Here is a 15,311-nt window from a genome sequence, read left to right as displayed (position 1 = left end):
TTTGTCCTTCAAATTCAAGGCTGGTGTGTGTAAAAGTGGGAAGCTGGGGGGTGTGGGACAGTCCTGCTGCAGCCTGAGGCCCAACTCCTGTTTTTGCCCTCTGCTCAGACTATAGAATCCAACTGGAGGTGTGGGAGGCACAACTTGCAAAGGATCCAGTGCCGCTCTGAGAACAGCAAGGGGGTCTACTGTTTACAGTATGATGATGAGAAGATCATCAGTGGCCTACGAGATAACTCCATTAAGGTGAGCACTTCCCTTTGTCCTTTCCTGGCCGTGGCTGGGGCTCTGCCCTGCAAGCTGCCTGTGCTTCCTTGGTGGCTCTTGGTGGGCCAGTGTCTGTGTGTGGTTGGCCAGGGCAAAGCCCCCAGCTGCACTCTGGAAGCTTGGGGCACTGCCAGGGATCATTTCATTGACTCCAAAGATGTGAAATTTGTTCCCCCAGGAGAGGAGGTCTCTGTGTGCCACTGGCCTTGTGGCTGTTTCGCTGCCAGGACTTTGCTTCCATGCTCATCTTCCCTGACACTTTTTTTGGCCAGACAGGATTTGATCTCCTCATGCTGCTTGGTTATTTCACTGTTCTCTCAGAAACTTAAACCAAGACTTCCTTAAGCTGAAGGGAAGGACAAGGCCCACTGATGGGACAGACTCACCCCTCATGGAGTCTCTGCTTTTCCTCCTTTCTTTGCTGCTGTTACAATGTCCAAGTCTTGGATCCATGTTCTTGATGTTGATAAACCATTTACCCTTCTTGTTTCTAACAGATTTGGGACAAAACAAGCTTGGAATGTTTGAAAGTATTAACGGGACATACTGGCTCAGTTCTTTGTCTGCAATATGATGAAAGAGTTATTGTAACTGGATCTTCAGATTCTACAGTGAGGTGAGTGTTAAGTTCTTGCACAAAAATAATTTGAGTATCAGGGCTGGGAATATTTTCAATAATCTCTAAATATCAGAAAACATCCCTAAAATGAATGTAATATTTGTATTCCAGAAGCAAGATACTCATGCTTGGCAAAAGATTATATTAAATAAATTTTTTTTCCAAATCTATTTTGTTCTTTTAGCATTAGGAATTTTGAAGGAATATGACCTGAGGGATTCAAGGCATATCCTGAAGTTTTGGAGTGGCTGATGGCTGGCTATACAATAATTTCTTCAGTTAGGGTTTCTTGTAGTGCCCTCTGATGCTTTGTAGTTGTGCCTGTTACTGAGAGGGTGTTCACTGCCTGACTGCAGTTCTGCTGGCAGTGAGGACACCTCCAGCACCCGTCTCCTGCCTTGCCCAAGCCCTGCCAGGGGTCAGCCAGCCAGAGCTGTCCCGTGGGGCCTGGGCCAGGCTGGTGCCTGCTCACCCCCATCATTCCCCCAGGATAACCCCGTTGTGTCCCACAGAGTCTGGGATGTAAATACCGGCGAGGTTCTGAACACGCTCATCCACCACAACGAGGCCGTGCTCCATCTGAGGTTCAGCAATGGGCTGATGGTGACGTGCTCCAAGGACAGGTCCATCGCCGTGTGGGACATGGCCTCCCCCACGGACATCACCCTGCGCCGTGTCCTGGTGGGGCACCGCGCCGCCGTCAACGTGGTGGACTTCGACGACAAGTACATCGTGTCTGCCTCGGGGGACAGGACCATCAAGGTGGGTGGCACAGCTCTGCCCCAGGGCCTTCCTGGTGTCTCTCGGGGAGCAGCGTCCTCTTGCTGGCTCTCGGTGACTTTGGGCACACCACTGCACTGGAATATTTTCATGGCTTCTGCTGTACAAGTGCAGGAAAGCAAAGCTCATTCGCTGTTTGAACTCTTTGTCTCGAGATCGGTTGCTTTGTTAAATGTGGCACGCCCTGTGCCTTTTTCCAGTGGTATTTTTAATTTCACTTGGCAATTCTGTCCAGACATGAAATTCCTCAGCAGTGCCTTTCCTCACCACGCCTTCCCAGCAGCTCAGCCAGGCTGTGCCATGTCTGGAAGATTCAGAGGCTGGATTTGAAGGCTGTTGCATACCAGAAGATTTGAGTTACCCAGAGTGCACTAATATAACAAAGGCATTTCCACCCTGCCCTCTCTGAACCAGAGCTGCCTTAGCCTGGGCCAAGAAGTTCTTGGCAGTTCCATGTCCAAATCCCTGCCAAGAGATCCTGCTGCACTCTGTGTTGGAAAATGAGCCACTTGATACTCTGCATTACAATTTCAATTACAGTTTATTAAAAATGGACAAAGTTGATTGAATCCTTTAATGTTAAGACCAAGCTTAAAGGCCATTTGGATCTTCTAAGAGCTTCCTAGTAATTTCTTTGGTTAAAAAAATGTGAGGGTTTTGTGTTTGATAACTCCAGTTTTAAAAAGTGTTCTTAACTTCAGGAATGTAATTGAGGTTTTGAAATCATTTGGGGCAATCTCTGCCACCTGAAAATATTTTATATACAACCCCCAGTTCTGGCAGTGCCATGGCAGTGCCCGTGGCTCTGTCCCTGCTGCGTCCCCGCTGGTGCCTGGGCCCTGCTCTTTGCCCCTGAGGATGCTCTGCAGGTTTTCACTCCTCTGTCAGCCTCAAGCCTGTCAGTGTGTGAGAATTCCTAGTGGCCTGTCATGCAGTGCAGAAGCCCTGTTGGGTGCAGCTCTCAGGAGTTTGTCTGTCTCCAGGTGTGGAGCACCAGCACGTGTGAATTTGTGCGGACCCTGAACGGGCACAAGCGCGGCATCGCCTGCCTGCAGTACCGGGACCGCCTGGTGGTCAGTGGCTCCTCGGACAACACCATCAGGTGGGTGCCAGCAGCTGCTGGCCCTGTGTGACAGGGGCTGCTGTCCTGGAAACAGGATTTCCCTCAACTCATGCTGCAAAACTTCCTTGGCATGGCTTGCCATTGGAGCAGATGGTTTATGAATGGGGCTTACCTCAGTGTAGGAGTAAACATTTCACAGCCCCGTGAAAGAGTTTGACACTGAGGTTTCAGAGTGAACAAAACCTCTTGTCTACTGCCCTGTCACCTTGTCATCTGCTGGGAGAGATGGGGAACACGTTGCTCCCTGGTTTTCTTATTTTCTGAACTTCTCATCAATGATTTACAGAAAATAGAAAAAACTCTGTTAGGATTTCTCAAAAGAACACACATCTGAGCTTTACTTGCATGTGATTTTGAGTGATTACATGAATTTTGATATGTGTACTGCAGCTGCTCTGAGTGACACCTTTTTAAACAAATTACATACCTCCCACAGCAAACCAGGCAGTAGCTGCTTAACCCTGGGTGTGGGAATCAGCCTTTCTCCTGTGTTTTCCCCAGGCTCTGGGACATTGAATGTGGTGCCTGTTTAAGAGTATTAGAAGGCCATGAAGAGCTGGTTCGGTGCATCAGGTTCGACAACAAGAGGATTGTTAGTGGAGCCTACGATGGGTAGGTCTGAAAGCAGTTCCCAGAATTTTGCCTTGCTCTTGTGGGGCTCTCAGGAGTCTGCAGACCATTCCTGTGGGGCTGAGGACAGGACTCCTCTCCAGAGCACCCCTGGCTTGCTCAGTGTCTGCAGTGCATTGTGGATTCATGGCACTTGCATCCATACCCAAGTTCTCCATTTCTTTCTATGCCTGGAGAGTTACTGAAAACAATTCTGGAGCAGAGTTTGGCTGCAGCCTTTTGTTTGGGCTCAGTGTCTGCCTAGGGTTGGTGGGCCCAGCTTCATTCCCACGTGGCAGAAGGGGCTGTCATTGTCAGCATGGTCAGCTTGTCTGTCACAGCCATCACAGAGCCATCACTGCTGCTGCAAAGAAACACAAAACCACCTGGCTTTACAAGCTGTAGTATTGCTCACAATGTGCTTCATCCTGGGGAAGTAGCTGTAGGGAAAACCTGGCGAGCTTTCTGGGGCTTTGGACGTTATTTTCTGTGTTTTCCTAATGATTTTCTTCTCTTACTTTTAGGAAAATTAAAGTTTGGGACTTGCAAGCTGCTCTTGACCCTCGTGCCCCAGCAAGTACGTTATGCTTGCGTACATTAGTGGTAAGTAAAAATTTAATTAATTTGGGGTTGTCTGGGTGTTTTAGTGCATTATTGTGGGATAGGTGGGAATACCAGGATGGTTTATGAAGTCTAAAGGGCTTAAGAATGAAGAAAAATTTATTATCATATCTTGAATGATTTGCATCTGGGCTTAAATGAAAGATCAAGTTTTTTTGATTTGAGATTCTCAGATACTCTTAAAAGAAAAAGAAATCATCATGATACTGTGTCACATCACTCTGGTTATTGGTGTATTTCCCTATTATCACTGTAGGACTGGTTTTAAATTTCCTCTTATTAAAAAAGGGACAAGAATCTCGTGAGCCTTTCCCAAACTTTTCTCCTAACCCTTCACTTTGGAAGGAAGAGCTGGGAAGGGAGAAGGGAGGCTGAGTCCAACAGATTGCCACAGGAACTCTCAGCCCTTCAGAGGACTCTTATATTTAAGCTTAAGTTGCCCAAGTTACATTTTTCTTTGTAATGAGGGGTTTGGCTTGTGACAGCAGACTTAATTAAAAATAGATGGGGGAATGAATTCCTTGTTCTTTTCACCCAAATGTGTGTGGAGCTTTACTTCAGGAGTCAGTTTGACAAGCCCATAGCAACTCAGTCTGTAGGTGATGCATGTGCTTGGCCCTTCCAGAGAAGTGCTTATGTGGCTGGAAATGCTTCTGCTTTGTCTTTTTCTTCAGTACTCTTGGTATAGAGATAAGATTTAACAATTCTTTTATTCGGTTTTAGTGAAAGAGTTGTTTGTTTCTGTGTTCTGTGGGTATCCTGTAGCTCAGGTTGGAGTTTGGGATCACTCTGCCAGCTTGGATTAGTTCTCCAATAAAGGCAGAGTCCTCACTTTAAATTTAATGGAAGTGGATAAACAGGACTAAGGGAAGAGCCTTTTCTGGACTTCTTGTGCCACTTGGGGATTTGTTGGACAAGCTGCTGGAGCATGTGCTCCTCTTCCTATGGCAGTGTTTGAATTCCTGGCTGCTGGTATGTGAGCCCTGAGGATCCTCTCAGCAGGGTGCAGCTGTGATGTGCTGGTTTGGAGTTGCACAAAAATGGAATTAGCAGAGAATTCTGCAGGAGAAGGAGCCCTGGCAGAGCATCAGTGCCAGCCAGGGGCCAAAATTGCTGCTCCTTGGTGGACAGACAGCTTCTGTCTGGAATAATCTCAGCCTGTGGCTGGGCTGGCCCCACTGAGGGAGGCTCAGGGTAGAGCACTGGATTTGGGAGCCATGTGTTTTCTGTAATTAATTTACATACAAAAGCAGCTTTTCTTCAATCTGTGTGTAATTATGAAGGTTTTTCAGCACAGCAGGGTTTGAGCACACCTTGTGTGTCCAGACCCCTGTGTGATACCAGTGCACTGCAGTGTTTCCCTCTTGCCTTGCTGACTGCTTGCCTCTTGCCCACAGGAACATTCAGGACGTGTCTTTAGGCTCCAGTTTGATGAATTTCAGATCATTAGTAGTTCCCATGACGATACAATTCTGATTTGGGATTTCTTAAATGTGCCACCGAGTGCCCAGAACGAGACCCGCTCTCCATCTAGAACATACACCTACATCTCCAGATAACAGTCTGCACTTTACTGCCCTCAGAAGGTAAGGTTCCCTCTGGCAGGGGCTTCTGCTGCTCACATCCTGCACTCTTGGCTCTTGTGCACAGCTTGGCCTGGCCCAGAGACACAGCTGGGACCACGCAGCCCCCAGGTCCTGCTGTTGGTAACAGTCCCTTAACAGTGATTTCCTCTGCTGCAGAGATGCTGTGATGTCACTCTTTGACAGGTTTGTCTGACTTCAGAATCCAAAACCCCTAAATCTACATAAAATTATGGTCAAACAGCTAATATTTCATTATGACATTTAATGAAACAGTTTTATAAGCTTTCAAACATCACAGTCTTGTGAGTTTTGAAGCAGCCCTGCACACGTTTTTACAGGCTTTGCAATGTGAGGCTCTTCAAAGTGGATCAGTTTTGACAGTCCTGGCAGTTGGCTGTGAGAGTTTTATTGCTTTCTCTTGAATTCCTATTGTTTATTGTAACATGATAAAAATTGTTACCATATGATAGTCTAATATTCTGATATTAAGCATTAGGCCTTGGGCTGAGGGAAGGGAAGTCAAGGGGAAGTGCCTAATGATGTTTTAACCTTTCAATGGAATGTCATATCAGAAGAAGGATGTCCACTGAGGATACTTTTGGGAAGTGGCAGGTAAAATCAAAGCTCAGATTTAATTACACTCAGACCTTACACTGCCTCCAAGCTGATAGCAGAGCCATCAAGCTGGAAAAGGGAATATCAAAGTACTTGAGGTTTTTATCTGTTTCCCTAGAAGCTGCTCATGTATTAAAGCAGCTGCCCTTGCCTTCTGTGCAGAACTCTTCCTGTGCAGTGTGAGGGAGAAATGACCTGGCCATTTTGGGCTGGGTTTGGGGGGCTGAGCTGGAGGGTCCCTGGCTGTGCCCACCAGGGCTGGGCCTGTGGCTCTGTGTGAGGAAACTGCCTGTGGCTCTCTGCCAAGGAGCAGAGCCTGGCTCCTGCTGCAGTGGGGCTCAGAGCTCACCCCAGAGCCCCTGGGGCAGCTCCCCTGCAGGAGGGGAGTCCTGCAGTGTCCCCTCCTGCTCCTGCCCTGCCCTTCCCCTCCCAGCCTGGCTGAAAGGATGCTGCTGAGCACCTGGGGATGCTGCTTGCTGTGAGCCTCCTCTCAGTTCATTTGTCTTTTGTCTTTTGCAGGGTTCCACAGTCTTGAACTACTGGATTTTTGGCTACTACATGCCTGAAGATGATTGACAGCTAAAGTCAGAATTGGTTCTAGATGCTGTGTAGATGCAAAGCAGCACAATTCTATATCTAAATTTCTTAATCTTTCCTGCTCTCAATGGTCGTCTTTGAATTTGCTACAAATTCACTGACTTGGAGTAGATGAATTTCAGAAGCCTATCCTTCCCTGCTGTGAGAAATCCAAAGCTTCACATGTAAATTGTCGGTAGAAACTGAACTCTGATGGCTTGTTTTTCAGATATAAATCAGAAGTCAAGAAAGGACTTGGCCTAATTTATATTGCTTTGCACTTTTGTCTGACTTTAAAGAAAAAAAAACAACAAACATTCTCCAGTGAAATTTGGGTGCCAAACACATGCCCAGAATGTACAGAGCTTTGCTTTCCAGTCACCACTGTCCTTTAGGCGTTCCCCATGGCAGGTTCAGAGCCCGTTCTGTTCCGTAGGTGTACGTTGGACTCTTAGAAATATTTCTGAGTTTCTCAGTAATATTTTTGGATTACAGTTTACTTGTTTCTGCACCAATAATTTCTTTTAAATTAAAGATTCCCTGTAATTCAGGCTAGGTTATCTGAACTAGTTGTATAGCACTGTCTTTTCCTTTGCCCTGTGCTCTGTACTTGCCGTCCTGCGCTTCCTGATGTTTGCTGTAGTCCCCGTCCTTCCCCGTGTGCTCCCCTCATCTCGGATACTGTGTAAGCATGTAGATACCTTGTACATACAGCAGAGCCTCTGGTGCCAGCCTCGGGCTGTCCTGACACTACACACTAACACTCAGCGTGGTGGCACTTGGCAGCAGGATGTCCTGACCCCTGGCACTGGCGGTGACATGATTTCCTAGACATTGTCTCTGCAAAAGGAGGTTTTCAGTATTCATTAGTTGGGTTTTTGTTTTTGTTTTGTTTTTGGTTGTTTGGGGTTTTTTTTTTGTTTGTTTTTTGTGGTTTTTTTTTTTTAATGGGAACTACATATTTTAAAATGTAATTTCTAAACTTTTTAAAAATTAAAAACCGTTTAATTTATGTTCTGTATCTTATATTTTTGTGCCGCGGGATTTGCAGCTGTGTCTGTAACACCAGTGGGGCCTCACAGCCCCCGCTGATGTCCTCGGTAGCGTTAGTTTGGCTGCTCAGTGGGGAAGATACCATGGGCCAAAGTTCCATTATTTGTGTTTGGTTTGTGACACTCGCTGACGGGGAGAGGAGCCCGTTCCAGCCCCAGCTCTGCTTCCCGTGCTGTCCCTGTGTGATCCCGGAGGATGGGCTGCCGTGTCCTGGTTCCTCCAGGCCTGTGTCGGGAGCCTCCACAGCTGCAGTTCCCGTGTCCCTGGCTCTGTGCTCACCCAGCCCTGTCCTGGGCGGGAGCACACCTGGAGTGCTGCAAAGTGAATTGTCCCTGGGCGTGGGCTCCGTGCGTGGGGCGGCCCGGGGAGGGCAGGGCTGGCCCGGCTGTGCTGTCACTGCTGTGTGTCTGTCTGTCTGTCTGTCTGTCTGTGCTGCCAGCAGCTCGTGGCTCTGCTGGCTCGCTGCCTTTCCCTGTGCGGTGCCGAGGGGCAGCGCGAGGTGTCACCAGCCCGGCCCCTCCCGGGGGCCCTGCAGGGCTCCCCTCCCCTCCCCATCTTGCCCCAGCTATTTATTCCTCCAGATGAGCGAATGTGGTGAAGTCCAGAAGAGCAAACTCGCTCCTGAGCGTCCATGAGGTCACTTTTTGGTAAGCTTGACAGTAGTTCGTGCAAGTGTCTTACTTTACCCTTCTCATCTAATAGCTTTAATATGAAACTGTTTAAAAGAGATCTGTCGCAGCCCTGAAGAAAAAAGGTTCTTTGTTTCTGAGGAGCGGAGTCCTTTTTTTAAAATGCATGTGTAAGATTTAAATTCCTGTTTTTCCTTGGGAGATAATGGTATTTGAACATGCAGTCGAAACTTCTTTGTGCTTCGTGTAACATAGCAGTGGACTTTTGTGATTGGCACCCAAGGAACTCAACTCCTGGGATTCATGGTAGTGATCCTGGCTGCACTCTGGACTTTGTTTTGCTAACCATAATTGAGCAACTGTACATTACTGCGATATTAATGTTTCAAAGCACTGGGATAGTCTAATTCTAACTTGTAATTATGTTTGCCAATTATCTGTTTGGAAAGTTGGTGTATGAACAGCTTCTTGAAACTGTTAAATTGTACAGATATCGTTCATGATCTAAAGCTTTGTACTGTGGAATGTGCTTAATAAAAAAACGTTTGAACTTAATTTGTCACATGAATGGATGAGTGAGGTCACCTCAGCAGTGTGGGTGTGAGTTAAGGATGGGTTGGAGCAGCCTGGCTGGGGAGTCCCTGCCCAAGGAATGCCCTTCCAGCCCAGCCCCAGTGGGAGGCACGGGGCACGTGGAGCCCAAACCCATCTGCTGCAGCCCAGCTCCTGCTCTGGCACGGGGAGTGGTGGCTCCTGGGCCACCCTTTCCTTTCTTGGGGGCAAACTGGGAGGAGCAGTGGGAACTGGAGGCCATTCACCCATCACAGAGGTCTGAACCCCACTGCCTCTGCAGGATCATCCCCAGAATTCTTACTTTACCAAGAGTGCAGATAGAATTTTTAAATTGCTACCCATCTCTTGGCTTGTTGAAGCAACCTCCATGCCTTGAGCTGAGCAGAGTCTTCCAGGGCTTGCTCTGAGCCAGGAAAAGCTTTGCCTTGGGCTTTCCTCAGCTGCTCTGTAGTGACTTGTGAATGTTGGCTTTGGTGGGTGTCCATGGGAAGCACTGACCTGAAATTGTTTTGGAGGTGCCATAAACTGCTAAAATTACAGCTTTGTCTCAGCTTTGGCAAGTCCAGGCTTTGGGACCAACCTCAGGGCAGGGCCTTCTCCTCACCCTGCTCAGCTCTGGGCAGGGGAGCTGGCAGCAGCAGTGCTGCTCTCGGGCTGAGGCTGCCAGGAGCTGAGTGAGTCCTGTGCCCTGCCTGCTGCCACGAGTGCAGGGTGAGCACAGCAGGGTGAGCACAGCATGAGTGCAGGGTGGGCAGTGTGAGTGAATGCAGTGTGAGTGCAGTGTTGGTGCAGTGTGAGTGAATGCAGTGTGAGTGCAGTGTGAGTGAATGCAATGTGAGGGCAGTGTGTGCAGTGTGAGTGAATGCAGTGTGTGCAGTGTGAGTGAATGCAGTGTGAGTGCAGTGTGTGTGCAGTGTGACTGCAGTGTGAGTGAATGTAGTGTTGGTGCAGTGTGAGTGCACTGTGAGTGCACTGTGAGTGAATGCAGTGTTAGTGCAGTGTGAGTGCAGTGTGAGTGAGTGCAGTGTGAGTGCAGTGTTGGTGCACTGTGAGTGCAGTGTGAGTGAATGCAGTGTGAGTGCAGTGTGAGTGCAGTGTTGGTGCACTGTGAGTGCAGTGTGAGTGCAGTGTTGGTGCACTGTGAGTGAATGCAGCCTGGCTGAGCTGGGATGGTGTCTGAAGGCCTTGCTGGGTATCATTATCCAAATAAGTCACGAGAGCTCTGGGATGGATCTGCAGTGTAAACCTTGAGGTCAGGCTCGAATGTTCCAGCTCACCTGGGTGGCCTCTGGGTTTGGTTTTCTGTGGGTTTTCCCGTGCAGTTGCAGCCTTGGCAGCTGGCTGTTCATTTCCTCCAGAGAAGTCGTGGAGGCCCTACTCCCCTGGGTGCTCCCACCCATCCTGGAGGGATTTGGGGCCCCTTTGGACTCTCCCCTGGCAGCAGAGGCTGGGAGCCACAGCTGTCCTGAGCACCCATGGGGCTGGGCAGTGAACAGGTAGGGATGGGCTCCAGGGCCCCCCACAAGCACTGGGGTCTCACTCAGACCCAGCATCTCCTGCCAAGCCCTTCCCAAACTTCTGGGGCTGCCTGTGGGTGGGGTTAGTGCAGCAGCTCCAGAAAACTCCTTCCAGCCTGGTCTTGGGCACTGCCAGGGATCCAGGGGCAGCCCCAGCTGCTCTGGGCACCCTGTGCCAGGGCCTGCCCACCCTGCCAGGGAACAATCCCTGCCCAATATCCCATCCAACTCTGCCATTCCCCGGGTCCTGTCCCTCCAGCCCTTGGGAATTCTCTCTCTCCATGTTTCCTGCAGCTCCTGCAGGTCCTGCAAGGCCACACTGAGCTCACCCCAAAGCTTCTCCTGTGCAGGTGAACATTGCCAGCTGTGGCAGCCTTTCCTCCCAGCAGAGCTGCTCCATCCCTCTGCTCATCCTGGAGCCTCCTCTGGCCTGGCTCCAGCAGCTCCAGGTGCTCCCTGTGCTGGGCCTGGGGCAGCTCTGCAGGTGGGGTCTCACCTGAGCACAGGGGCAGAATCCCCCTCCCTGCTGCCCACGCTGGGGGGGAAGAAGGGGAAAAAAGACCTTTGGAAAAGACCCTTTTTTGCTCCCCATCCCAGCAATTTTGGGAGTCCCAGGCGCAGTCTCCAGGAGCACTGTGCCCTCCCTGGGCTGTCTGACGGGCTGTCCCTGTGCCACCGTGCCCTGCTCTGGGACAGGGACAGGATTTGGGGCTGCTCTGCCCCACAGCCCCGGCTCCTGCTGCTCACCAGGGAGGGCCGTGGAGCCAGCACTGGCTTCTCCAAGCTCCAGCTTTTCCCCAGGTACTTGAAACGCCTCTGTGCAATGCTTTGTGCTGAAACGGGACTCGAGTCAGGTGTTAATCACCCACACACCAGAACCAAAAGGGCAGCAGGGGCTCCCTGCAGAGCAGAAAGGCTTTTTGTTCTGCCCTAGGGCAGAATTCAGGGCAGGAGATGACAAAAATCAGCTGGGATTATCCAAGGCTGCAGGTAACATCCTCTGGGGATGCCTCCAGCAGGATGAGGGACTGCAGCGAGCCGAGACCTCTGTGGTTTCAGCTGCCTCAGTGTCCCCGGGTGTTTCTGTCACCACTGAACACGAGGCACGTGCCCACCAAAATCTGTGGGCACTGACTGCAACAGGTCACCTTTATCCTCAGTACATTTCTGCTTTGTTCTAGCACTGAGGTAATTTTTTAAAAAAATATTTTAAAGAGTAATTTAACAAATCAAAATCACGACTGAACCAAAGAGATCCCGCAGAATTTTCCTTGTGCTTTGTACACCTGTGCACAGGGGCTGGGTGTATCCAGCACCAGAGATGTTTCTTCACCTTTCGTGTTCCCCTCGGAACGGCCCCGCTGCTTTCCCCGAGCACCAGCAGCGCTGCGGGAACGCTAATTGGGAGCGCTAATTGGGAGATGTAATTGGCCTGTGGAAGGTCTGCAGCGACCAGCCTCCCTCCCGTCTCGCCTTCCCAGGGGCTGCGGCCCCCGGGCGGGCCAGAGGAGCTCAGGGATGCTCTGCGGGATCTCGGTACCGCCAGGGGCTGGCTCCGGGACCCCCCCGCTCTCGCAGGTCTCTCTCGCCCTCATGAGCTCTGCAGGTCCTGCACTCCCCGCCCTGCAGCTCCTCGGGGGCGGATGGAGGGGGGAACAGCACTGGGAGTGCTCTGCAGACACCTCGGGGACTCCCAGAGCCGGGGCTGCTTTGGCAGCACACAGGGACATCCCGCAGTGACATCCCGCAGTGACATCCCGCAGTGACATCCCCCAGGGACATCCCGCAGTGACATCCCCCAGGAACATCCCGCAGTGACATCCCTCAGGGACATCCCATAGTGACATCCCGCAGTGACATCCCGCAGTGACATCCGTCAGGGACATCCCTCAGGCTCTATCCCAGCGCCCCGGGGCACCCCTGGACCCGGCTGGCTCCCAGCCTGTCCCAGTCCCAGCAGCTGCCGCGGGACTGGAGCCGCGCAGGGGAAGGTCCGAACCACCGGGATGTGCCTTGGGCACTCCGGGGCTGTTCGGAGTGAGGAAGAGGAGGGAGGCGCAGGGAGTGGCCAGGGATGTCCCAGACTTTTCCTTTCCCTTGCGTGGGAGAGGAAATCTCTTCGGGCACCGCGTGTGGAGCCTTGGTTTTAGACAGAGGGGGAGGCAGAGATGGGCAAGCGCCTGCTCTGTCCGGCCCTTCGCACTCCCCAGTCCCCATCCCCTGCTCCTCGCCAGGGCACCTCTTCATCCCTGTGTGCCCTCTCCCTCCGATCCGGGCTCCGGGGCTCCGGGCAGGGCTGGAGGGATGGGAGGAGCAGTCCCTGGGCTGGAGGGAAGGTCTCTCCTCTGTCCTGATCGCACCAATTTCGTGGCTTTCGCTCAGCACCTCGCGGGCAGGGGACAGTGACGGGACAGCCCGGCCCGGGGTGCTGAGCCAGCCCCACACTCACGGCACAAAACCTGCCCTGGGATCTGCTGAACTTAAACCCTGCCCTGGGATCTGCTGAGCCCAAACCCTGCCCCAGGATCTGCTGAGCCCAAACCCTGCCCTGGGATCTGCTGAACTTAAACCCTGCCCTGGGATCTGCTGAACTCAAACCCTGCCCTGGGATCTGCTGAACTTAAACCCTGTCCTGGGATCTGCTGAGCCCAAACCCTGCCCTGGGATCTGCTGAGCCCAAACCCTGCCCTGGGATCTGCTGAACTTAAACCCTGTCCTGGGATTTGCCGAGCCCAAACCCTGCCCTGGGATCTGCTGAACTCAAACCCTGCCCTGGGATCTGCTGAACTCAAACCCCGCCCTGGGATCTGCCGAGCCCAAACCCTGCCCCAGGATCTGCTGAACTTAAACCCTGTCCTGGGATCTGCTGAACTCAAACCCTGCCCTGGGATCTGCTGAGCCCAAACCCTGCCCTGGGATCTGCTGAGCCCAAACCCTGCCCTGGGATCTGCTGAGCCCAAACCCTGTCCTGGGATCTCTGCTGGGCTCCAGCCCTGCCCGGCCCAGCTGCTCCCCAAGGCTCTGCAGCCCCTCGGGAGCTCTTGGCTGGTTCCTGCCAGGGTGGCTCCAGGTGACCGCAGGGACCAGGAGCGAGGGCAGTCCCTTCCCTGCCCCGGCTCCTCCTGGATGTCCCTCGGAAGGGAAGCTCAGCCCAAAGCCCCGGAGCCACCTGAGCTCCCAGCCCCGGGTGCTGCTCCCAGAGCCCCTCGGGCGATGCTCTGCCCCTAAATCACATCTCGGGACACATAATCCTGACTTCACACTTTTTCCCAGACAATATCTTTCCATATAATCTTAATGATTCCTGCTGCAATAACAAATAGGCAGCCCTGAGAATAACTTCACACTTAATTGCTCGTGCCAAGAATCTCACCACTTGGCCCTTCTCTGAGTGTTTTCCCTCCAATCCATCTGCACAAACAGAAGTGGGCCAGTTCTGTGCCTCAGGAATGAGGAGATAAAAAGGCAATAATTTATTTTTCCACCAAAGCTAGAAGTATTTTATAGAATTTGCTAAAGTTTTTGTTTCAGGAAATTTCATCATGTCTCCAGGAAAAAAAAAAAAAAAGGGGGGGCCTAATTGGCCTCAGATTTTCTAACTCCCTTTTCATTTTTGTAATATGAGGAGGTCTAGGTCATCTCAAGGTCACTGCAGTTAGTGTTGCTTTAGTGCACCTCTGTGGATACCTCGTTTCTGCAGCAGCTTTTCCTTGAAAAAGAGCCCCAGCCTGCTGCTGTAACAACCACTTTCCTTGGCAACCAGTTGCATTCCTTTAGCATATGGAAATATTTTTTAAAACACATAACATATAGGGCTGCTTGTAGGTGAAATTCTCCAACAGAAATGGAGCAAATGCTTCTAAGCCCTTTGAATGGTGCTCTAAAACAAAACAAAACAAAAAAAGGATTTTAAGAGAAAGCTGCCATTTCCCATTATCTATGCTGGGATCTTGATGTCAACATAAAATGCTGGTGGTTATCAAATAAAAATGTTTTTCTTGGGGAAAAATTTAATTTTACCACCCTCCCAAGGCTTCCTGGTGTGTTGCCATGTTGGTTTACGTGGCTTCAGGTGCTGAGGTCATTCCAGCCTGGGGTTAGCTTGATTTTTTTTTTTTGGTTTATCTCAGTCAAGCTGTGGATTCCATACCTTTTGTTTCAGAAAAACTTGATATGTGGTATCTTGAAAGTGTAACAAGTGCTGAGTCTGCATCTGCTGGAGAAACAGAGCTTAAAAGAAAGAAGTGTTTGTACCTGAATGAGCAGATTTTCCTGAACAGGTAGGGCCAAAGCAGAGAGGAGGCACCATCACAGAATCCAGAATGGTTTGGGTTGGAAGGGACATTAAAGCTCATCCATGCCCTGAATTACTGCTCAAGGTTTTCCTTCCTAGGAACCAGCCCAGGCTGGAATTATTGGGGCTTTCAGCTGAAGATTTAAAGCAAATCTGATGCTTCCTACAAGTACCCCCACATTGCCTCCATATGGGTTGGTCCCTTTGTGCTGCTGCTGTCAAAACCTGGCAACATTCTGCAAATTCAAGGAAATGCAAATGAAAACTGGAGGGGAAGCCTGGGCAGGTGTGTGGAGGGAAAAGCTCCTGGTCCCTGACCTTTTACCAACAGAATATTTTAAATCAGCTGAGGAAGGGAGAGATGCCTGGATCTGGGGGGAGATAAATGGAGAGGATGGAGCAGGAGATCTGGGATCAGGGTTCAGATCCTTAGGGATCTGCCACAGCCC

General features: G+C 50.8%; 1 protein-coding gene across 3 annotated transcripts in view; it reads left to right on the top strand.

Moving 5' to 3' along the window:
* Nucleotides 1-9,033, top strand: part of FBXW11 (F-box and WD repeat domain containing 11) — a 46,320-nt gene extending 37,287 nt beyond the window's left edge. For all 3 annotated transcript variants that reach the window (XM_015615624.3, XM_015615623.3, XM_015615622.2), the window contains 8 exons: nt 109-246; nt 765-883; nt 1,399-1,648; nt 2,650-2,768; nt 3,291-3,401; nt 3,923-4,001; nt 5,417-5,605; nt 6,740-9,033. In XM_015615624.3, coding sequence (XP_015471110.1) covers nt 109-246; nt 765-883; nt 1,399-1,648; nt 2,650-2,768; nt 3,291-3,401; nt 3,923-4,001; nt 5,417-5,578 — 978 coding nt within the window. In that variant the 3' untranslated portion in view covers nt 5,579-5,605; nt 6,740-9,033. The remainder of the gene's footprint in view (nt 1-108; nt 247-764; nt 884-1,398; nt 1,649-2,649; nt 2,769-3,290; nt 3,402-3,922; nt 4,002-5,416; nt 5,606-6,739) is intronic.
* Nucleotides 9,034-15,311: the final 6,278 nt, after the last annotated feature.

The sequence above is a fragment of the Parus major genome, unplaced genomic scaffold (genome assembly GCF_001522545.3).
Source record: "Parus major isolate Abel unplaced genomic scaffold, Parus_major1.1 Scaffold189, whole genome shotgun sequence".
Lineage (NCBI taxonomy): Eukaryota > Metazoa > Chordata > Aves > Passeriformes > Paridae > Parus > Parus major.
Note: the sequence above shows the minus strand (reverse complement) of the source record. Positions and strands in the feature narration are given on the sequence as shown.